The sequence below is a fragment of the Saccoglossus kowalevskii genome, chromosome 2 (genome assembly GCF_978046115.1).
Source record: "Saccoglossus kowalevskii chromosome 2, keSacKowa6.1, whole genome shotgun sequence".
In the NCBI taxonomy this organism is placed as follows: domain Eukaryota; kingdom Metazoa; phylum Hemichordata; class Enteropneusta; family Harrimaniidae; genus Saccoglossus; species Saccoglossus kowalevskii.
Window position 1 is genome coordinate 26,079,643 of NC_140642.1, and position 25,512 is coordinate 26,105,154.

Here is a 25,512-nt window from a genome sequence, read left to right on the forward strand (position 1 = left end):
GGTACGTACAAGAATTCACATCCAAATAAAAAAAGTCGTAAAGAATAATCCAGGGAAATTTCGAAACTGCAAAACGACTAGATGGCACAATTCACTGCAAAATTTAATTTTCAATGTAAACTGTAAAAACGTCTTTTTTCCGTGTAAATTGTAAAAAGCCCTTTTTATTTCCCGTAAAACTGTACCAGTTGCCCCCCCCCCCCGAGTATGTGCACGACGTTCATTGGGGGGGGGGGCTTTACATGGTATGTGTGTAAAAGCATGGACGTCCATGGTAAAAGTAACGGTAATGTGATACAGCCATAGAGTTTTTCAGACGATGATTCATCACACCACTATGAACCGTATATGGGAAATGTTCAATTCAAACACGGTTACTAATCGAGATAATAGCATAGACCAGTGTGAAAAAAAATCTTTTAACCTATTTACAAATACTATTTATTTGTCAATCTCACTATTATCACATCACAAACTAACTTTTTTATCGTGATTCTTATAACAACATAAATAGACTGCCTGTATATTAACTCCCCTGACAACGTGGAGTACAGTCGACAGTTTTGTAATTTCGGGAAAGCCAATGATGCTCGGGAAAATCGTTAAATATTAGTTTATTGTTTATATGGAGACTCAATATGTATATGAATTAATATGACAGGACACATTTCCAACTCGATACGGAAAACAGATTGTTCAGGCATTTCATCTTGGTCATAGTTTTAGTTTGGCAATAAATATTTTAGGCAGCGAGTTACAGAATTTTCCCCACTTACTTCCACGTGCCAATGAGTTTTAAGTATGATACTATAGGCGCATAATACGTGATGTAGTAAATCACGTTTTTGCGAATATCAATATTGGACACTGGTCATCCTATTCTTAGACTAAAACCACGCCCTGAGACCACAGCGCCCCCATCGATTTTGGCATAAAGCACTTCCTGACGCTGGCAGACAGGCCAGTGAACTGTCATAACAGACTGAAGTCAAGACACAGAAGAAGTGGCGAAGGTATTGTCAAGTTTTCTCGTCGAAGACTGGTAAGTTGTCATTAAAACTTTAGCTTTTCCGCCTTAGATTTCTGCGAATTTGTTTTTAACTCAACAAATCGCTGTTAGCCACAGTCTAGAATACAACCAGTGCGGACAAAAAAAGTAGACATTTGTCCGATTTGTGACGATGACCGATTCGTACTGGAATCCCCCATACCATAGTGAGTTTAGCGTGTTCTTCTGTCGCTGCAAGTTCCAGCCAGTCTTATACGACGTTGGTTGTCGGTTGTCACGAATATCCAGTATATTATATTACAATATGTGTACACAGTGGTTAACCACGGCGTGACATTTGTCGTATAAATAAACATACTTGACGTTTGCTCTGCGGTTGTCACTGTCACAGAGACGGGGGTTCACGGTCGTAGTTTCTCGAATTTAAAAATAACGTACCTTAAACCCCCGAGTACTGTACAATAGCGTTTATCGAACCCAGGAGTTGACATTTTAATATAAAGGAAATTGCATGAAAAGATAAAATACACATGCATTAATTAAATGTCACAAGGCGAATTTATCGTAACGGTTAACCAGTCAGCAGAAAACAATGTCTGTTCATGCGAGCCCCGGTGACTCATGGTGAGAACTTACGGAAGTGAACGCACCACAAGTAATTGTATTATGCACCCTTATTTTCGTGTGTTTTATATGTATAAAAGTCTGCTTTTTCTTTTTCACCAGGTGTGCTATTAAACTGACCCTCGTTTGATTCCATCGATATGGGGCGTGCCTGACGTCAGCTGACACTGATAACCAATATATTATCTTCCCTTGAGCACATGTTCATTTGATTGACCTTATTTTAGTTTGACCGTTATAAAGGCCCTGTCATCATGTCGGACTCAAATGGGGTGGAACAAGTTACTCAAGGAGTAGGGCAGTTATCTACCTCAAACGGTGTGAAACCTGGCACTGTGGAGGGACAAAGTTTTAAAACTAAGGCAAAAATAGTATTTAAACCCAGTAGTGCTGGAGATGGGGGTATAGGGACAAACATTTTTGGAACTGAGAAGCCAGATATAAAACCATCAAGTAACGTCAACCCAAACACAAACACTGAAGTAGCACCAGTTTCATGGAATAAACCTGCTCCAGTTGATGCACCAATTTCCTGGGATAAACCATCTGTGGATGTTGCACCAATTTCCTGGGATAAACCATCTGTGGATGTTGCACCAATTTCCTGGGATAAGCCTGTTGCCGAGAGTGCTCCTGTATCCTGGAATAAACCTGTTGCTGAAATTGCTCCAATTTCTTGGGATAAACCAGCTGACACAGATGCGGAAATTAATGCTGTTTCATGGGAGACCCCAGATTCCAAACCTAAAGAGGAGCCGATTTATGCTAAAGTCAACAAGTCTCAGATTGTTCCAGCTGGGAATGGCAGTGCCTCAACATCAAATGAATGGGTACCAAGTTTTAACATTACTGACGGTACACAATTGTATTTAAATGAAACTGCTACTCCAGACATGAACTTTTCTCCGCTGAATGCTACCACAGTGGTTGATGATGAGGATGATGCAAATAAAGTATACAAATATGATGGATCAATGGTATTTGATAAAAATGACCTTAGTGAAGGCGGTGTAAAAATTGATTTCAGTGAAAAAGAACGAGCCAAGAACTGGGATCCCGTGAGTATTAATTTAATTATTTTGTTTCTTTTCGGCTCTATTTTAATTACTTTCTACAAAATAGTTTTGTTTACTATCAGCTTGTTGTGTTAAAAAAATACACATGAATATTTGGAAATATTAAATTCTGCCTGATTGGTTCCAATTTTACATGCAAATAATGCTGTCCCAAGTTAATGGTAGGAAATGGTTAAGTGGAATTGTCAGTTTGAATTCACAGAATCCACTGCGACTCCACAGGGTACAGCAGGATACTGTTATTGTAATCTGAATAATGGAGTGACTTATAAAAAAGGATATCCTAGTCATCAATATCAGATCATGATAAAAAAAATATAAATTTATATGATTGTAATAAATATACATTTATTATACATGTTAACCATTGATAGCAGTAACATGAGAATCCATATGCGCCCCAATCTGTCAACACAACATAAACTCACAAGTTGTTCCATATTTTATTTTTGCAAAATTGGATATTTAAATTATGCCAACACAATTAACAAATATGTTTTAGAATACATAATAATGTGATTTTGGACTGACATTTTTGTTGAAATAATCATGGCGTGCATTTGTGGGCATTTTTCTAGTGATGTTACTGGTAATTGGTATTCTGTTTTGAATTCATATTGAACCTACAGACACAATACCATACCTAACTTGGCGTCACTTGTTATGTATTAACCAACCTGCTTAGGCTATCAACAGATTTTATTTTTATCTTTCAATAATTATAAGAACCTTGGACGGCAGTTGGAATCTTGTTGCGTCTTTTTTTTTTGCAAGACAATCCTTAATTAGTCTCTATTTTGATCCAGACACATATTGTCTGAAAATAGTTTCATTATCAGATTCTTAAATGTCTTTTTAATAATAATTGCCTTTCTGTTAGTCTGCAAAGTGTCTGAACCAAGACATGTATGTAAAGTACACTTACCGTAATTACTTTATTATCTCAAATTAATGTGAATGAAAGTGCAAAAGCTCCAGGCTGTAACTGAAACATACCGATGGCACCGTTATCTAAATGTTAGACACTTCTATTAAAGCAAATACACTAACAGAAATGGATGAGTCGGTCTTAGTGGTGTCCTTCTCAAATGTCATCCTGCATTTATTTGTCCATCTTTGGTTTCTAATTATCAACTCGAATACTGCCTGCTCAGCAACTGTTACTCGTTCAACTAAAATTTCCTTCATCTCTGCCAGTTAATACCAAAGCTAGTGAGGCATGTGTGTGTAATAACAAAGACTTTTATAAAATTCCACACCATTAGATATGGTGTACTGCTTAATTGGGAATTCTTTTATAGTGTCGAGTTGATTGATCTTACATTCTCTGCAGTAAAGTGCTGTAAGTCGCAGCTGTATATCATTCTACTGTACCATGACAAGTACAGCTGTAATAGAACACGTAGTGGCTTATAAACAAGAACTTAAAATATTTCGTGTTTTGATTATTCTAAAGGAATGGTTTCTCACATGTATGTAATAATGGATTATAATTGTTACTTTCACACCAAGACTAAATTTACTTACATCCTAAATCATGGAATAAAACATATTTTAATTATGTTAATTAGGCAACCAAGATGACTTCCTTTGTCCTCAAAACTATATATTTTCGGAAAGCTTAACTGTCTACCAGTTGTCAATTTTGCTGGGCAGCAGCTCAAATTTCACTGATTCAAGTTTATGCATAAATTAACACCAAAGCTAGTTGTCTGTATGATTGTTGTAACATTGTTCAACCAAAAACAATGCTCCAACGGCATTTTGAAGATAAACACATTGTCAATCATTTGTGAAAATTTCAAAAGAAAAGGTCAAAGCATCTGGGAGCTATTTTTTTTTAAAGTTCTGGGATGTGCACTAAAAAGAAGCTGAGATAATTGCTAATTTGCATATTTTATAGTTAACTAAAAATGTATGCTGATTTACATCACCATTGGATTTAACAGAGTTCCACTAATGATTTTAATTTCAAATTTTCACAGAATACAGATGTTCATACTATGCCATAAAAAATTTAAAAAAGTGAAATTTGTCAAAATTTGCAAAATAAACTGCATCTCTACCTTAATCAGAGTTGAGTGATTTATACATATTTTGGGGTACATAGTCATTAAGAAATTATACCCATTGGAATTGGTTCCTGAGAATTTATACAATGAAGATATTTTAAATATTTTATTTTAATTTTCAAAACTCACTGTATTGTGATTCCTAGCAATAACATTTTTTGCTGTTTTATTCCACATCACTGTACAAAGTTATACTGAAATACTTCCACCATAGATACCAATGCAAATATTTTTTAATTTTTCTTTGCCTCGATAAAAATGCTCGAAACTTTTCATTTCTGTGTGCTATATTGACATGGAATCAGATTACTGAAGGTTTGAAAAAACTAATATTAATTTGTAACTTATCTGGTTTAGTCTAGGAAAACAGTAGGTAGAAAATTTCGATTTCTTTTAATATTTCAAAATTCTGTGATGATGCATTTTTCTAATGAAGTAGACAGTATCGGGGTTACTAAAGAATTGTTTATAAAATCGACTTATTTCTCTTTGTAGACTCCATTAGTTCGTGACATGTACTGTGAGACTCAACAATTGCATGAATTGTCAGAAGACATTACAACTACGTGTAGAATGGAAGGTTATATCGAGAAATTACCAGTTGGACAGACCAAAGCGTCACTGATAAAAGGATGGAAGAGGAGATACTTCAGAGCTAAAGAAGGAAATTTGTTTTATTATGAGGTATTTTGCATTTATTAATGAATATAGTCATGTGCTGTTCAATTCTTTTCATTTTTTATTATTATTTTTTATTCAATTTTTATTGACATATTTTAATAGTGCATTCTTGTGAGATGTTTGGTTATTTAAAAAAAAAATTGTATTGAATGAAATAATTACCTAAATGATGCTTCTAAATATATTTATCATTTACTTTATTATAAACAGTTAAAGTCGACCTATTACCTGTTACAGAATAGTTTTCAGAATATAAAACATTTTCCTAAAATTTGTTGATAAACAATAGATTATAATTACAATGACAACAATAGAGGTAATTAACATATTCAAGTGGTATGCAAATTAACTGATATACTTAGCCAAGAAAACCTGGAAAAACTTGAAGTTATATATATGTAAATATATATACAATTAGCGCTTAATTATTTATCTATAAAAATAGTTTATTATTTTAAATCCTCCTAAATTCCCTTGATGCTCTGAAAGGAAATGTGATATGTTTGTAATTCAGTAATGCTCAAGTATATTGGACAAACATAGTATGTTGATCAAGATGATGATGGATTTGTCAAATTGATTACAAAACAACTTGAGAAAGTTGACAAAAGATGCAAGATTTTTACTGCATGTTGCTCGAAGGGTGGGCATGTCTGGATTGACTTTGGAAAGCAAATACAAGAACACTGACTGAGGGTGATTAGGTATGGGTGAAGGTTGTGTATAGTCAACACTTGTGTGGCTGGTTTTTAGACATGCATCAATAAACATCACTTTGTTCTGGTTCATTTTCGTTATTAGTTGTCATGCAGCTTTATAATGTAAAGCTAGCATGCAGGTTCCTACACAAACTGCTCATATTGAAAATATTTGTAGATGTTTGTATCATCTTAGTGGTTGACCTGGGACTTGTATTGAGTTACTTACAGCAATTTTCACATGTTTTTTCTCCCTGGGGTATCAGCTTCATGCATGTGAGAGGTCAGCTCAGGTCATTTAATAGCTAAATATCTAGTTCTGTCTCATTCATTATCGCAATTATTTTATTTACATGTATTTTAATTTAAAAATTTTAACTTTGTTGATTTATACCAAAAGAAAAAGATGAATAATAAATCAGCATGTCTGTGCTATGGATATTCACAGTGATTGATATTCATGTCTTCGCAATCGGACTAAATTTTACCAAATTCATTATCACCAGCCTTATCCTTGCCGATTTAAGCACCCCTGTGAAAATTTTACAACTTCCATGTTTTGCAAAATTTGTGAAAATAGAAAAACAAAAGTTATGGATTTTTCAAACAACTTATGAACAGATGAGAATGAGTTTTATATATACATGTATATGTTTACCACGAGTAACCTAAGAATTGTTTATGTTGCAAAACTTTCGGTAAAAGTTGGGTACCCAACCTTGAAAGTGGGTTTCAATTTCTACCCAAAGTCCCTTTGCTACATGTATGTGTAATTTGACATCCTAAATTTGTATAGTACGTTTTAAATGAATTTTTCTTGAGATTGATGCATTTAATTTTTTTTCAAAAAAAAACTTAGTAATTTATAGGTAAATCATACCCCTAAACATGTTTATTCATTAAAATTTTTACCCCCGCTCAAATTCAGTATTTCAAAATATATTTACCCATGTTGTCTTTCTTTCATATGTAATAGTCTCTTAGGGTTAGATTACTTCAAAAAACACCTGAATCAATGGCATTCATCACAGTGTGACATAAAACACACAACGTTTTTGAAAGCACATGTTCTGCTTAAAAAAGTAGTTCCTCAATTGATTTTTTTCACAAAGACAGCGTACTATCACAGTCGTATTGGACTGTGGTACTATCAATGGAATAACTTGCCGACAATCTAGTTTTAGGTCCATACATGTATATCAATGACACTGTTTTCAGCATTAGTCTTACATGTATTCAAGGCCTTTTTACAATAGTATTTAGAGTAGATTAACTAAGATGGTGTTTTTTATTCCAAGGACAATCAAAAGAAGAAGCCTTTAGGATTTGTGCAGCTAATGGGCAGTACTGTAGTGGATTGTTTGAACAAAACTTTGGAAATTAGAGACTTGGTAAGTACTAACTGTAGGAGTTTGAACAAAACTTTGGAAATGTGAAATTTTCCATGACTTGCATTTGCGAAATTTACAGCTTGTGAAATTAAGATGGGTTAAAATATTAAAGCATATTGTAGCAACTTAGAAAAAATAACCCATCAAAATGAGTTCTACAGAATAAGGAGAATCAGTTAAAAAGTTCAGTTAAGGTAACTGGATGTTTTCATGTACACTTATTGAAGGGTTAGGTCACTTACCTTTCAACACATGGTTGAATGAATCAACAAGTTGTGCTTGGTATGCATGACTGATAGTCTGTGAATGCCACTCCCATCATCACACAGTGGGAAATCTTGTGACAAGCTGTGAAGATTTAGATAACCTAAATGAAATACATGTACATTTAATTCTGTAATAAAATATGTAAGTGTCAGAATAACAGTTCAAGTACAAGACGATTAATTTCAAACTGAAGAACAGTTTTCATTCAGAAAAATTTTGTTTCATTCCATGAATTTTATATTAGGTTTAGGTAATAATAATAATAATTTTTATTGGACTCATAGGTATGACACGAGTTTTCCAGAGTTTTTTCAACCCCCCCAGGTCATTTTTGATGAGACCCTTAATATTTTTCAATTCTGTTTGCGGGAAAGTTTTTATCGCACCAAAAAAAATCGATAGACTAGATTGATGTATGTAACATCAATGCCTTATTTAATGGGGATTTAAATTGAAATTACCAGTAGTCAATTTAACAATGAGTTAACGAAATTGTCACCTCAATTGTGCATCTCCACTGACCCTTTTATATACAAATCTCTCAAAGTACTTTATTCATACTGCTGCTTTTGTGCTTATAGAATGGCCGAATGATTCTTCTAAAGTTTGGCAGTACAGCTGAACTGGATGACTGGAAAGTGGCCCTGCTGGCAGAGGGTAAAGAAGGGGACTGGAAAGCTTCAAGTGCTCCTACAAAGGTAAATGTATTATGCATCCCAAAAGCAAAAAAAAAGCCTCAAAATAACTCTCAAGGTCAGATAAATAATTGAAAATTATAATCACTATGCAATGTGTCCAACCACAGTCCCTCTATCATGATCATAGCAAAATGTTCTGTTTCAAATTTTCGTATTTCATACTTTCGGTGATCCTAAATACTAATAAATATTTTTTGTAAATCAGATATCTTTGTAAATTGGTTTCAAATTTGATGTTTAATTTTATCCTAGAGATTTTTTTTATTATGTCCATGTATTATTTCAGTTTGTGTGCACAATTCAATTATATTTATTTACATGGGGGGGGGGGGTTATATGTATTTAATAATTAAACCATTAAAATAATATCAATCATTTTCCACAGTAAAATAGTAGCAGTAATTTTTTTTTTAGCAAACATACATGATTTCACACAGCAAATGAAACTAAAACTTGTCAAGGCCTTTTTGGTTTCCATGGAGATTGTATATTTGCTGATATTCCTAAATCTTTTTTGTAATAGAAATCGCATTTATTTTTTTTATAACAGAATATTTACTATGGTAGTTCTATATATTATATAATTTAATTAATTAATTTAACTTAATTAAAATAATCCTTCAGATTTCTGCTATTATTGTAATAATAACAACTGCACCATCGATGGGTGCTGTATGGTAAGGATACAGATCAGAAAAAACAAACACAAAAAAACAAAAACAACAAAAGTTTAAAAATTACAAGCAAAACAAACTAAAAGTTATATTATACTGTATTTGCTTATTTAGAAGCTCATCTCCAATAGAAGCACACGTAAGCATGCAGGCAATCATTGACCACAGATATTTTTTCTTGTAGTGCATTTTATTGTTCAATTTAATTCGTTAAAGGAATTTTATGTTTCAATGAGCTACTTATTAATAAACTATTCACTAATAGAGAAAATATGGTAGCACCAAATGTTCAATTTGAATTGCTGTAAAAAGTGGCATGGACATCGCTACTGGCAGTATGTATTATGCACCAATTTTTTATGAGAAGCAAGGTGTTGACATATCTCTCATCTCTCTGTTCATTGTGCAAGAGTGTACTCACCTTTTTGTTTGTTTTCCTGCACACAGTCTTTAGTAATAGTTGATATTGGTACGTGCTCTGTACGAGCTGGTCTATTACCAGAAGGGGATGGGCCAATCACGGCACCTCAGATATTCTTTCCGACAATATGTGCGAAAAACAAACATGACCCCAGCAAGAAGTTATACGGATATGAGGCTTTATCACCGCATGTCAGAGAAAATTCAACTATCAGTTTTCCTATAAGGAATTCAGTTAAAATGGATCGGGTAATTTGTTTCTATTTCATCTTATTCACTACATTGTACTATCTTTGTTTTTTTAGCTGCGCTGTCATCATAAATGACAGAGCGGAGCTATTCATATATACTGTAGGTGATTGTCCATGGTTGTATGTCCGTCCGCTGTCCGCCAACAATTGCATTTTCGACTTCTTAAAAATTTACCAGCTCAATTGCTTTAATATTAGTGTGTAGGTACCTTGAGTGGACCTCTGTCAGATTTGTTCTTTTCATGACCATATCATTTATACTCTATTTTTGGCAAATATTTTTGTAATTTTTGGTGAAAAATACTATGTGTGAATTTGTTTCATGGACATTTATAAATGTTCATAAAATACTTTATCCCCAAAGTGCTTGTGCTTCATTTATATATAAAGATTATGCTTCAGCTAAAGAAACTTTTTGGTAACGCCCATTAACTACAAGTCTTTCAATCATTGGTAGATTTACTGCCATGAACGCAAAAGCTAGATCCCATCAAATTTGTTTGAAATGCACGAAATTAGTGAAGGAATCACTGAAATAAATTTAAAAGAACACAAATACAAGTACCGGTAGCACCATTATTGTTTGACAAAAGCAACCAGGAGTGTCAAGAGAGTTCTATGTGGGCAGTGCTCATCCACTTAGTCTTGTGATTGGTCAAGTTGGTTTCAACTGGCATTTGAAATTTATAAATATTTTATATAAAGCAGATTCACGTCCTTATGAAATCTGGCGTGATGGGGTTTTAGAAATAATAAACCAATCATTGTGTTTTTTTCACCCGAGATAATAAACCAATTCTTACTACATTTTGATTTTTCAGCTTGGGTTAAATCTGGAAGCCACAGCTGATATCCTGGAGAAAGTATTTGATGAGCTTGGTATTGATCCTTCCAGATTTACAGTTGTCATGGTAACGCATAGAAATCTCGGAGTTGAAGGAAAGGTAAGTGAAAGAAACTTAATTATTAATTTAAAAAGAATTCAGTTATCACTGTCGTTACAAATGAATTCCATGGTTTATTTATAACCTGGGCTGCTTTAACAATAATAATAGTAAACTTGACAATATGGAACCAAATTTGTTTTTAGCCACAAGATTTAATCAATTACAATTTTATGGCATTGCAAATTTTAGATCTGTTATATCTGCTTTTTGTATTTTTACAGTGATTCTGAGAATTATTTGGACAGTAGTATGCTGAGATTTCACACCTACTTTTACATCACATGCATCCATGCACCAATCATATACTGGGATTTGTATTACATGTACTCTTGAACCAATCAAATGCTAGGATGTATATCACATGCATGTCTTGAGGAATATGTCTTCTTTGTATAGTATTACATGATTTATCCTAGTCGTAAACCATATACCGTATATAAATTTGTAAAGTAAACCATTTTTATGTCTACATATGTGGTACTAGTTCTTATTATTATTTAAGTCAAGTAAAGTCTAGTTTTATTTTCACAGGTGAAACTTGCAGATATTTTATTTAATCATTTCAATGTTGCTGGTATTTACATTCAAGAACAGTCTATTTTTGCTTTGTATTCCTACAACACAACAACTGGTATCATAGGTAAATCAAGCTTTTATTATTCTGAAAATGATTAGATTAATATACATTTGTATTTGACTTCTAACACTTGGGTGATTATTCTAAAAATGAAAATGGTGCCGCAATCATCAATGAGTTGATAGAAATGCCCATCCGCCCTACTCCTTATGAGAACACATCATCATTGTTGACAGTCATTTAAACAACCATAAATCAAATATTTATGGCATACTGAACATTGAGTAGATAACCTTCACCTGGTTTTGACATTGAGTGCTCCAGAAAAGGTCAGTGTGCCCCCAGTTGATCAATAAAAGGGGAGTTCTCAACCATTACTGCTCCGACTTTTATTGTGATTTACCACCAAATGTGTCAATTTGAATCCCTTGGTATGTTTTGAAAATATTTATTTGCGTTGATTGTCTTGTAGTGGATGCTGGTGAACATGTGAATGTAGTACCAGTGGTTGATGGCTTTGTATTGGAAGGTGGTGTGAGCAGACTGTTTTACGGAGGTCGCGATGTTACTGATCACTTGAATAGAATGCTGACTGAGACAGGATACAAGAGTTATAAGTATGTATTCATTGTGTTAACATATACCAGTTTTACCTGGCAGCCCTGGTGTGGGTCCATCCCTGCAGCCATTGTATTGCCATGCCTGCAAAAGTTCTGCTATATAGCTATTGACCAGTTTTATCTTTGAGGAGTCTGTGATATGTTTTGTTTTGTTTTGTTTTGCTGCTGTTAATCAGTCGACATATTTTTAAGCTCTGTTTCAGATAAAAAGTCAGTACTTATCATATGTATGTCATTAACTCAGAAAACAATAACATCTTACAACTTTCTAAACTTGAAATAAAACTTGATCTATTTTGGACTGACCATGTCCTCTCTTCTCAGGTTGCATGTCTAGTTTTGGCTCATTGTTTGAAACAAAGATTATTTTAAAAATTTGATAATTTGGGGGTAATTACTGTAAAAAAGTTAATTATTCACTGGGTTTTAATTTTGCTTATTTCGCTGACTGAAAGATGCGCTAAATTAAAACCCAGTGAATATGTAAATTTGAGCATAGAACACATTATCTAAATGATAAAACCATGAATTTTAAACCCACTGAATATCCCTGAAATATCCAGTGAAAGTTAGTCATTTTACAGTATTTAGGTCATTGAAAACGAAACTATTCTGTTTTCTTGCACCGAGATGTGAAGATGATTTATCTGGTTGAAAGCTATCAATCGCTAAGTTGTATTCAGAGGTTAATTTAAAGTTGTGAATACATTGAATGAACATTCTCCATTCATTAATTGACTCTATTTAGGTGATCTTTTTGAGATATTTTTGTCACTCAAGGCTTAGACCAGTAAAAATTTGCTCATCCTAGCAAAATTGCAACATTAAAAATTTGCCAAAAGTAATTGTTTTTGACCTTTTTATGAGAGAATTTGGGAGGAAATAGAAGATTTTTGATAAAACAATCATGCCCAGTTCAAATGAGGAATGGACTGGTGGATGTTTATCACAAAATAACAGTTGCCTGTGTAGTAATAATTCTGTAATTATCATTGTGTTAAAATTACGTTTTCAATAATATGAGGTTTTTACGAGGATATGCACGAAGACAGTTCAGCGGAATATGTTTCAGCTATTAGAACGCACTTCAAAGATTGCAGTGTTTGAAGATGTAGATTCTCAGGAGGCAACAGTACTCTCCCTCCACTGGACACCAACTAACTATTTAAGTTGACTTGCATACAAAGCAGAGCTTGCAACATGATAGCTATTCATAAAGGGTGTTTTTTCTTTACTTTTCATATAATACAGTAGTTACACAATGAGGCAGTTCATATTTGTCTCAGTGAATCATTAATTTTTGACAGACACCTGTACAAAATACTTGGACAAAAGCCAGCTAAGATTTTCTGTTATCTTGCATGTTTTATGAATCTATTCACGTCTAAATGCAGCACTTCTTTTTTGCGATGAGGCATTTGTTTTTATACTAAAATATTTGAATTACTTTGAATAAAGCTGGAAATTATGTCCCTTAAAATAATTAAACAAATAAGGCACCAATGTTTTTGTAAGATATTTACATCCTTTAAGGACATTCGGTAGACTGATTCCCCACTGTTGGTTCAACCCCAAAACTTGTTTGTATTCAAAATTAATTATGACATTGCATATTTATATTGAAACAAACTATGATAAGGGGAATTATATTATATAACAAAGGGCAAGGTCACCAGAGTTCAACTATGTTTTTATTATTAGAGGATGCTTATGCACATAATCGTTCCATATTTGGAATTCACGTTATCTAATATTGTAGGATGAAAATACTCACTATCGCAAAATTATGGCATGCTGTAACTTGTGGCATTATTGTGACAGATGTATAATAATTAATAATATCATATATTCTAGATACTCAACTGAAATTGAAACATTCATTCCAAGGTTTCTGAAAGAGAAGGTAACTTGCTTTCCTTAATCTATATTTGTGACGCTTTTCAATACCAGCTTTTTGTCTTTTTTCATTGAACACATTCAAAACCCGAAAAATAAATGCAGAAACTGTGAATAAATGCAATAAAACCTTAAGTAATGGTTATCTAACCTTCAAAATAAAATAAATATGTAGTAAATAATAAATCAATGACATGTGTATAATTAAATGTGTACCAATATATTTTACATAACCATATGGTAATGTGCAAGTGTGTTCCTGAAATAAACAACACAAAATGCTGGTTGATTTCATATAGTGTGTTTCCGTGCAGTGGATGAGGAATGCATGCATTATTGATTACCTTCCATTTAGGGGATGGATTTTATTCATTTTATGTTCTGTTTAAAAATCACATTATCTAGATTATGCAGGAAATTTGAAGCTCATAACTGATTTTACTAGTATACAATCATATTATTTTGTGATCACTCACCTATGGTTTAGATGTACTTTTTAAATTGCTGGTACTCTTTCTAGTAGTTCAGTGGCTTGCATAGCTGGTCACATGCATCATGATGTCCCGAGGGGAGGCGGGTGAGGGGTGGTTTCCCAAATTAATTTGTTTGTATATTTTTTCAGGTGTGTTATGTAGCTGAAGACTATGATGCTGAAATGAGAAAGTGCAGTGAAGACGTGGGGCTATGTACCGCTAGTGTTGATTTGGAACCCTATGATTTACCAGATAAAAACAAGTATGTTGTACTGTGTCTTTAAAGACATTAAGCTCCAAATTCCAATTTTGAATTGCATATATGAGCAATGCATTATGGGAGAGAACGTCTCATTGTATATAATAGAAAACTAATCATTGCATTAAACTTTCTATAAGTTAAATGTCAATTTAATTAAATGTTTTAGGAATGATATAATGATACTGTATTTGCTCTATTAGTAGTGCATGCAGCTTTTTGTGACCATAAGTTTGTTTTATTTTGAGTAGACACCACATTTTTTTTATGTTCTTCTATTAGAGAAGTGTTTCTATAGAGCAAATACAATGTATGACTTTTTCATTCCATGTCACTGTGCAAAATTTCAAAATATGAAGAAAGAATTTCACTACAGAAAGCAGTGCAAAAATACACATTTTTAGCTCCGCTGTCGACTTTGTCGAGCGGAGCTTATCATATGAGTGATTGTCCGTCGTCGTCGTCGTCCGTCGTCGTCGTCCGTCGTCCGTGTCAATGTTTTACTTTTTCGACTTCTTCTTGAAAACTACAAGCCTAAATGCTTTGATACTTGGTGTATATGTACCTTGGGTAGACCTCTCTTAGGTTTGTTCATTTCATGTTGATATCTTTAATTCTCTAATTTTGGTGAATATTTTTGTCATTTTTGGTAAAAACTATATTTTTGACTTCTTGTTAAAAACCGCAAGTGCAATTGCTTTGATATTACATCTATAGGTACTACATGTGGACCTCTCTCAGATTTGTTAATTTTGTAATGATATCTTTAATTCTTTAATTTTGGTGAATATTTTTGTCATTTTTGGTAAAAACTGATATTTTCGACTTCTTGTTAAAAACCGCAAGTCCAATTACTTTGATACTACATATATAGGTACTACATGTGGACCTCTCTCAGATTTGTTCATTTCGTGATGATATCTTCAATTCTCTAATTTTGGTGAATATTTTTGTCATTTTTGGTAAAAACTGATATTTTCGACTTCTTGTTAAAAACCACAAGTGCAATTGCTTTGATATTACATATATAGGTACTACATGTGGACCTCTCTCAGATTTGTTCATTTTGTAATGATATCTTTAATTCTCTAATTTTGGTGAATATTTTTGTCATTTTTGGTAAAAACTGATATTTTCGACTTCTTGTTAAAAACCGCAAGTGCAATTGCTTTGATATTACATATATAGGTACTACATGTGGACCTCTCTCAGATTTGTTCATTTTGTAATGATATCTTTAATTCTCTAATTTTGGTGAATATTTTTGTCATTTTTGGTAAAAACTGATATTTTCGACTTCTTGTTAAAAACCGCAAGTGCAAATGCTTTGATATTACATATATAGGTACTACATGTGGAGCTCTCTCAGATTTGTTCATTTTGTAATGATATCTTTAATTCTCTAATTTTGGTGAATATTTTTGTCATTTTTTGGTGAAAAGTGATATTTTCGACTTCTTGTTAAAAACCGCAAGTCCAATTGCTTTGATACTACATATATAGGTACTACATGTGGACCTCTCTCAGATTTGTTTATTTCGTGATGATATCTTCAATTCTCTAATTTTGGTGAATATTTTTGTCATTTTTGGTAAAAAGTGATATTTTCGACTTCTTGTTGAAAACTGTAAGTCCGATTGCTTTGATATTACATATATAGGTACTACATGTGGACCTCTCTCAGATTTGTTCATTTTGTAATGATATCTTTAATTCTCTAATTTTGGTGAATATTTTTGTCATTTTCGGTAAAAACTGATATTTTCGACTTCTTGTTGAAAACTGTAAGTCCGATTGCTTTGATATTACATATATAGGTACTACATGTGGACCTCTCTCAGATTTGTTCGTTTTGTGATGATATCTTCAATTCTCTAATTTATTTTGGTGAATATTTTTGTAATTTTTGGTAAAAAGTGATATTTTCGACTTCTTGTTAAAAACTGTAAGTCCGATTGCTTTGATACTATTCATATTGTTCATTTTCTAATGATGTCTTCACTTCTTTAATTGAAATGTGCATTGCTAACAGCGGAGCTATCTCAGCCGATAGGCTGCTTGTTAATAATAAAAGAATGAAAAGAATACATATATTCTTCAATTCAGATTAAACCTCTCAACCTGTTAAACTGCGATTGTTAATTCGATAAAATTATAAAGATTGGTCTTGTGGTTTTGGAGACCATTTGGATTTAAGAAAACCCTCAAGTATCTCGTACTACTGGGGGATTCGGTGATTTAAAACTTTTGTTGTAGAATCATTGAAATATATCACCAATAAAAAAAACTTCAGGGCATTGCAGACTTTTTGCATCATAATTAATTTATCAAAAAATGACAAAATGCTTCTTGTTCAGAACCATTAATGACATTGATCTAAAATTTGACCTATATGTATACCAAATCCATTAAAGTTTGCAGATCATTTTATGATTTGTCATGTGGTTTTGGCACCATCTTGGATGATAGCATGAATACACACTGTAGAATTCATTAGACTTGTTGCCATATTGGATTTTTCAACAAAAAAATCCATATTACATTGTACCTGAAAATCATTTTCACTTTCAAAACCTGATTTCCCCACTGATCTAAAATTTGTACCAATTGCATCAAATATAGAGAAGTGTATTGCGATGAGTCGCGCGACTAGGTTGCTATAATTCACTGACGTTTTTCGTAAATAGATCTTGAATGATATAAACATGAATATTAATTAAAAAGTTTGTCATGTATCTTCCATTTGTTTGAACAAATCAATATTACCCTAACCGTTATAGGACTCGGATTTCTGTGATGCTGTTTACAGCTTTAATTAAATTTACTTCGCTCTTTTTCTTTATAGAGTTATGAAATTTGACAGTGCTAGATTCCGATGTTCAGAGGGATTATTTAATCCTGAGATGTGGGGTGTTGACAATATAGGATTACAGAAGCTTGTACATAAAGCAGTGCAGACGTGTAGTATTGATGTCAGGAAGCAGATGTGTAGGTATGTACAACTCATATCTGAATCTTCACATTCTTTCTTTAGTTATGGTACATGTGTCGTCTAACCAAACATTGAACCACTATTCATAGTTTAAATTGTTAATAGTTATTTAATACAGATTTGTTGAGTTTTGCTTGATCATGCAGATTGCTGGTTTAATATGGTGTCAGTGTAAACAAAAACAAATGTGAATTACCGGTAGTCAGAGGTGTGATTAAAGAAGGAAACAATTGAAGTACCCGGTAGTCTTATTTTTAAACATCATTGCTACAACTTGATAAACTTTTGGCATATGTGACATAGCTCGCTTCAGAGAGGGGGAAACAAATTGGGGCAAAGGTGAGACACAATAAAACATAAAAAAAAATCTTTATTTATTTCACTTATTTGTTTCAAACTAAATTTGATTTGTACTGGTATGTGTTTTTAAATCATGAAAAAATTTTCAAAACAAGTTTCTGCATAAACCTCAACTTTTGTTGCTACTAATGTGGCTTCACGTATTGAAGTTGAAAAAGGTGGCATGTTTTTATAATTGTCTGTATGTCTTGTATCCAATAACCTTTTATATACAGGAGAACAATGTACAGTAGTGTAGTACCCACAACATGGTGATTTATAGACATGGTCCTCAATAGTTAATATGTGAGAAGCAATGTGTATCCATGTTATTAGTTTACCATGTGTTTGTGCATGCATACATACATCCATCCAACCAACCGCCTGTGCGTGTATCTCTGACATACCTGGGCCAATTATGTACAAACTTCACATGCATCACACATCAATGGCGGCCATTTCAATGTTAAAAATGCATTTCTGCAATTCCGGAACAAGTCTCAGTCGTGCATATTTCATTCAAACTCAATATGTACATTAAACAAAAATAATGGGTCCTCAACGAAACATCCTTTTTCCCTCCATGATCGGCTTCATAATCGCTGACTGACAGCCATTCAAACTTCATATGTCAATTGAATATATTTGGTTCTTGGTGCATGTCATTTTTATTTCAGATCAGATTGAAAATGTTCGACTGGCAACCATTTTGTTCTAACAAATGCAGTTTCCTTGCCTTATCTCTTGACCAAGCACATTCAAACTTCGTACATAAGCACCTGTATTTATTTATTTATTTATTTATTTATTTATTTATTTATTTATTTATTTATTTATTTATTTATTTATTTATTTATTTATTTATTTATTTATTTATTTATTTATTTATTTATTTATTTATTTATTTATTTATTTATTTATTTATTTATTTATTTATTTATTTATTTAATAATCAAATTCAAAATGGCTGAATGGCAGCCATGCTTGTGCTAAAAAAGCATCAAAATAAAACATTTCACAATCCTCATGGATTGAATTCATTCAAACTTAGTATGTACATTGAGGATCATGAAACCTTGTTTTCAGATCCCGTTTGAAATGGCTGACTGGTGGCCATTTTGTTTCAATGAATACTGGTTTAGAGTGATTTCTGACATGGCTAAACCACTTTCACACTTCACACATACATGTCACACATTTGCACATGCATTTGTTTTATTATCCGAATCAAGATGGCTGAATGGCAGCAGTTTTAGTGCTATGAATGTCATGTACAGATTAAAGGAATGAATCGCATATACCAGTATATAGCTGATTCTATTTCGATCATGTCTGTCATGAGTGTCTATTCGTAACAGATAAAGTAAAGAAATGTATCAGCTGTCATACCACCAGCATCAACTGTAACACCACTCTACTGATGTAATCTACCATCTTATTAGCCTCATTAAATTCAATTGACACATTTAAATAGGTCATTTCTGCATGAATAAATCATTCCAGTTGCATGAAATTGTTCATTTGACACGTAATCCTCCCCCTTTTTGAGATTGTCTGGTGTTTAGCTCATAGAAGATTACTTTGACAAAGTACTGAAGAAAGTACTGTCATTTTCAGTGAATAGTTTTAAAACTTTGAGAAGTGGGACATTTCCTTGTGTGTTCTAATCCTTGAAGGTACATTGTAGCTAGTATTGTACAGGTGAGCCTTTAAACACACTATTTAACCCATTGCTTCATTAATTATAATTTTAATAATTGTAAAGGAATATTTTTGAAACTTATCTTTTAAGCAACTCTTGTACCGTGGTATTGAACTTTTTTCAGCTCATTTAAAAATGCTGAGGCATGATTCAAATGTACTCAAAGCTCAGTGATTATAGTTTTCCCATGGATGTTATTAAAGGCATGTAATAAAAGTATTACAACCCAAATATGGGCATTAGTGCCCTCGCTCAATGAAATCATTTGCCCGACGTTAGGAGGGCAAAAAATGATCACCTGCACTCGAGCACAAACTCCCATATTTGGGCAGTAATATATACAAGTCAACATTGCTAGCAGACACAGTAATTAATCCATCTGGACACTTTGAAACTATTATTATTTTTCTCCCTAAAATTGTAAGGGAATATATATATTAATACATTTTTAATGCCACAAGTGTGGGTGTTTTTTTTTTGTGGATAATTTCAAAGTAAGAGTATATTTGCCTATAAAAACTTGTTTTCACAGCTGCTGTTGAGTGGATTATTCATTAGTATCATGATGTACAATGCATTCATCATTCATACATGACTTATAAATATAGCCTTAACACAGCTGTATACCAATGACATGCATCAGTCATGGCACAATCAGAATTAGTAGTCCTCCAGCTGTGTTTATACAATTCTTATATTAGATGTGCTTTTCTTTGTTAGCTCCGCTGTCGACTTTGTCGAGCGGAGCTTATCATATGAGTGATTGTCCGTCGTCGTCGTCCGTCGTCGTCCGTGTCAATGTTTTACTTTTTCGACTTCTTCTTGAAAACTACAAGCCTAAATGCTTTGATACTTGGTGTATATGTACCTTGGGTAGACCTCTCTTAGGTTTGTTCATTTCATGTTGATATCTTTAATTCTCTAATTTTGGTGAATATTTTTGTCATTTTTGGTAAAAACTGATATTTTCGACTTCTTGTTAAAAACCGCAAGTGCAATTGCTTTGATATTACATCTATAGGTACTACATGTGGACCTCTCTCAGATTTGTTAATTTTGTAATGATATCTTTAATTCTTTAATTTTGGTGAATATTTTTGTCATTTTTGGTAAAAACTGATATTTTCGACTTCCTGTTAAAAACCGCAAGTCCAATTGCTTTGATACTACATATATAGGTACTACATGTGGACCTCTCTCAGATTTGTTCATTTCGTGATGATATCTTCAATTCTCTAATTTTGGTGAATATTTTTGTCATTTTTGGTAAAAACTGATATTTTCGACTTCTTGTTAAAAACCGCAAGTGCAAATGCTTTGATATTACATATATAGGTACTACATGTGGACCTCTCTCAGATTTGTTAATTTTGTAATGATATCTTTAATTCTTTAATTTTGGTGAATATTTTTGTCATTTTTGGTAAAAACTGATATTTTCGACTTCCTGTTAAAAACCGCAAGTCCAATTGCTTTGATACTACATATATAGGTACTACATGTGGACCTCTCTCAGATTTGTTCATTTCGTGATGATATCTTCAATTCTCTAATTTTGGTGAATATTTTTGTCATTTTTGGTAAAAACTGATATTTTCGACTTCTTGTTAAAAACCGCAAGTGCAAATGCTTTGATATTACATATATAGGTACTACATGTGGACCTCTCTCAGATTTGTTCATTTTGTAATGATATCTTTAATTCTCTAATTTTGGTGAATATTTTTGTCATTTTCGGTAAAAACTGATATTTTCGACTTCTTGTTGAAAACTGTAAGTCCGATTGCTTTGATATTACATATATAGGTACTACATGTGGACCTCTCTCAGATTTGTTCGTTTTGTGATGATATCTTCAATTCTCTAATTTATTTTGGTGAATATTTTTGTAATTTTTGGTAAAAAGTGATATTTTCGACTTCTTGTTAAAAACTGTCAGTCCGATTGCTTTGATACTAGTCATATTGTTCATTTTCTAATGATGTCTTCAGTTCTTTAATTGAAATGTGCCTTGCTAACAGCGGAGCTATCTCAGCCGATAGGCTGCTTGTTATTCTTTATTTCAACAATGTAATAATAATCTTTGTTATCGCATCCTCTATGATTATAAAATACAGTAAAGGTATAACAATGAATAAATTAAATTAAATTAAGAGTATGAAACAAAGTTATTTATAAAATTTATTCAATTTATTTAACAAGATGTTAAAATAAATATATCAACATATATATAAACTAAAGAATTTGGCTACCTGACTTGCCAAATATAAACCTAAAAGCAAATTTGATAAAAATATTTTTATTTTTCATGGAACAGTGTGTTATTTCATTTATATTCAATCATTATATTCTTTGGAATATCTTTTATTTGAGGAGTTGTCATGTAGCACGTGTTTGAATTTCCTGTAAACAATCGATGTGCCCTTTACACACGGGGTGGTATCACATGTTATGACTTGTGTCAAAACATTGGCGACATTTAATCCATAGACTTTAATGTTCAGTTCGAAGGTGCGAATGATATGGGTGAATAGACTTTTCCGGCAGTGATGGTTCCTGGCTATAATGACCAAGGTTTTTATTTTGTCTTGCAGGAGTATTTACCTTAGTGGAGGCGTCACACTCACTCCTGGATTTGCTGAGCGTCTTCAGGCTGAACTTGTCAAGTTGTTTCCAAAGACATTGGTCATACAGGTATTTTAATACCACTACTGCTTTCATGTCTGGATTTGTTTTCTGACCATAACTTGCATGTTTATATTCGTTACGTTTATATGGTAACATCAGACAACTAACTGAGTGACTGAATTGAAATTTGCCTGTTGTAGATATATTACTGTACTCATAATGTGTGTGAATTCATGCGAGTGTGGCATGGTTTACATTTTGTGCTTATTTCTGTTATCTTTGTTGTCCTTGAAGATAATGGCTGAATAACAGAAATTTTGTATTACCGAATACTGTTCTAGAGCCATGTCTCTGATATGCCTTGACTGAGTGCAATCAAACTTTACACAAAAATTTTACATCATGTTACACTTACCAATATTTGTTCTGATTCAAAATAGCCGACTAGTTTCAGTGCTTTTTACTATTAAACTCATGTTATGACATAACCTCCTGATTTTGGATTAAATTGACATATGTTTATCTGGATCACAATTTTTGGAGAGAGGGGGATTATTATGTAGAATTATTTTGTGAAAAGTGACTTTGGCAATCAATTAGCATAAGAAATTCTTTTAAATATATCTGTATTTGAGATTGATCAATTTCTTAAATACAGTGTATGATTGTGTCTCTCTGAACTCCTCCACCTCATAAAACAATAAAAGTGGTTTTCTCAAGAGACAAATTCAAATTGCACTTGGCAATCTGTAACGTGATCATTATTTTATTTTCTGCTACCACAGGTGCATGCAGCTGCCGAGCGATACCATTCAGCTTACCTTGGTGCTTGTATTCTTGCAAGTCTCAATGCATTTACTAATATGTGTATCAGTAGGGAAGAATATACCAAGAGAGGACCAGCCTGTGTCAGCAAATGGGAAATCCGATAATGTAGACGTAAGGAAGAATATACCAAGCGAGGACCACCTTAGTGTCAGCAAATGGGAAATTAGATAACGCAACACAATCAATAAGACTTCTGTTTGTATAGTGGTGCTGATTTATTTTCGATAGGAAGTATATCCTGGTTTGTCACCAGATGTCACGTTTGTTTTTAATAAAATCAAGAATTTACAAATCATTGGAATATTTTTATGTATTTCAGATTTTAAATTGGAATTTTACGATTTTTAGTGTGAAATTTTTAACTTGTATTATGGTATCGTATTACAGTTGCATCTTCCAAAGGTGTTCTCTTCTGCATTCACAGCAAGAAAACTGATAAATCATGGGATTTCTGAGTTATTAGTGTAGATTGTTAAATTTACTACAAACTGCCATGTATCTCAGCAAGATTTTTGTTGTTTTAAATGTTATCTTTATTTGAATATTTCTAGTCTCACTTTATTTACTTGTAGACACCTGTGTTATACACTGATTTTTAATCCCTGTACAAGGTCTGTAATAGGGGACTAATGGTGATCTTGGACATTCTTATCAAAATTTTGCGCATAGCTAGTACCTTATCTGGTACATATGCATTTGCATTAATTTCATGATCTGATCGCCGACCACTGGCCACTTTGGATCTAAAAATGCACCTAAATGGACATTTTATGAAAGCAGTTATCAAAGCCAATTTGTTTCAGACTTTGTATGATGGTCTTATACGTTTGGTCCCTGATTTATGTTCTGTTTTGTTTTGCATTTTGATTAAAAATGGCCGACTGGTGGCCATTTTGTTTCATGGTTTTGACAGACTTGTTTCAAACTTGCTATGACAGGTCATAATTAGGTCATATTTGCACATGTTAAACATTTTTTTTTTGATCAGATCATTCTTTGACCTGAATTGTAGCCATTTTAGCCATTGAAAATGTTAAAAAAATCACAATTTCGGTGCTTCAAACTGTTTTTGAACATGCTTTTTCCAACTTGTTTTCTGGTAGAACAGCCAAGTATGTTCTGTATGTATGTTCTGTTTTTGTTTCTTTGAGTTTCAATTTCAAATGGCTGACTGGTGGCCATTTTGTTTCATGATTTTGCACCTCCCCAGTCGTCTCTCAAACATGCTTTGACCAATTTGGGTCAAAGTTGGTACAGTGACAATCATAATTTTTTTTTAATTTAAATAGCTCAATTTAAAATGACAAATAATAATAATTTGAGTTCTTCACCAAACTATTTACGAACGTGCATTGATCAATTTCTGCAGATATGGTATGTTGGTTGATCATGCTGAGTTATTGATGCATAGTTTTTTCTCTCCATGTTTTGGTTAAAAAAGGCCAACTTTTTCTTGTGTTTTTGAAGAATGCTTTTTTGTACATTATATTTGAAACATGTCTAGAGGAGTACTTCTGCCTCCTGTACTTTTATATCATGAAATACACGTGCACATTCAGTCATCCAATCAAAGGTAGCTACTGACACCATTATAGTTTTTAAAATGCACTACAATCTGGCTTTTTGAAATGTTTTGAACTAGATTTCGCACATATGCAATCTCATTTTCAAACTCACTGTAGGTCTGAAATGTTAACCATGGGAAAATGTGCCATACATGGCTTGTTATATTTAGCATTTTATGACTAAATTAGATTATTTCTTATTATCTTATTAGGTTTCTATAGAAACAAGAGATTCCAAAATGATCACCAATTTGAGCTGTATGGTTTGATGAAATTCAAACATTAGAATAAAAAATTTATATGTACAAATAGATTTTTAGAGATTGTTGTGAGATTTTTATCGAATAATTTGGCGTATATTTGTGATGATTGATGTATATTATTAATTAAGAATTAACGTCGAATTATAAAGAATTTATTGATACACTGATGCATTTTCACTATATTCAGTCACTCAAATACAATAAACTGTTGGATTTAAAAGGCAATCAAGAAGAATTTTTCTTCTGAAGTTTCTTAAACCATAGTCTTAAATATTCACCATTACAATACTTGTCATTTTCTATTTTGGGAAAATTTGTCTCATAAAAAAAGATTTACCATAGGGAAGATGTGTCATTTTGTTCAAGGCTGGTTTCAAGAAATTTGTCAGTCAAGAATGTCTAAATGTGACTGTTTCCCCAGAATTAACAGATTATAATGAGTTGTATAAGCACAGTCCACACAGATTTTATATAATTGTACAATGAAGTGTTCCAGTCACATTGAATAAAAAAAAATATTTTTTATGTATATGCGTCTTGGTGTAATGATTTTCAACCAACA

At 32.7% G+C, this 25,512-nt stretch overlaps 1 protein-coding gene across 1 annotated transcript; it reads left to right on the forward strand.

The window, feature by feature from the left end:
- The first annotated feature begins 952 nt into the window (after window positions 1-952).
- Window positions 953-25,479, forward strand: LOC100370090 (uncharacterized). The gene is made up of 14 exons (XM_085493649.1): window positions 953-1,042; window positions 1,736-2,691; window positions 5,277-5,465; window positions 7,459-7,551; window positions 8,400-8,516; window positions 9,638-9,859; window positions 10,683-10,805; window positions 11,340-11,448; window positions 11,858-12,002; window positions 13,860-13,908; window positions 14,524-14,636; window positions 17,479-17,625; window positions 22,261-22,360; window positions 23,080-25,479. Exons 2-14 carry the CDS (start codon window positions 1,888-1,890, stop codon window positions 23,224-23,226), a joined length of 2,358 nt encoding a protein of 785 aa, XP_085349775.1. The 5' UTR covers window positions 953-1,042; window positions 1,736-1,887; the 3' UTR covers window positions 23,227-25,479.
- The last annotated feature ends 33 nt before the right edge of the window (window positions 25,480-25,512 follow it).

Coding starts and splice junctions, on each gene's coding strand:
- LOC100370090 (XM_085493649.1), top strand. CDS start 1,888: ATGTCGGACTCAAATGGGGTGGAACAAGTTACTCAAGGAGTAGGGCAG. Junction 12,003..13,859: donor ACAGGATACAAGAGTTATAA/GTATGTATTCAT, acceptor CATATATTCTAG/ATACTCAACTGAAATTGAAA. Junction 14,637..17,478: donor GATTTACCAGATAAAAACAA/GTATGTTGTACT, acceptor TTTTCTTTATAG/AGTTATGAAATTTGACAGTG.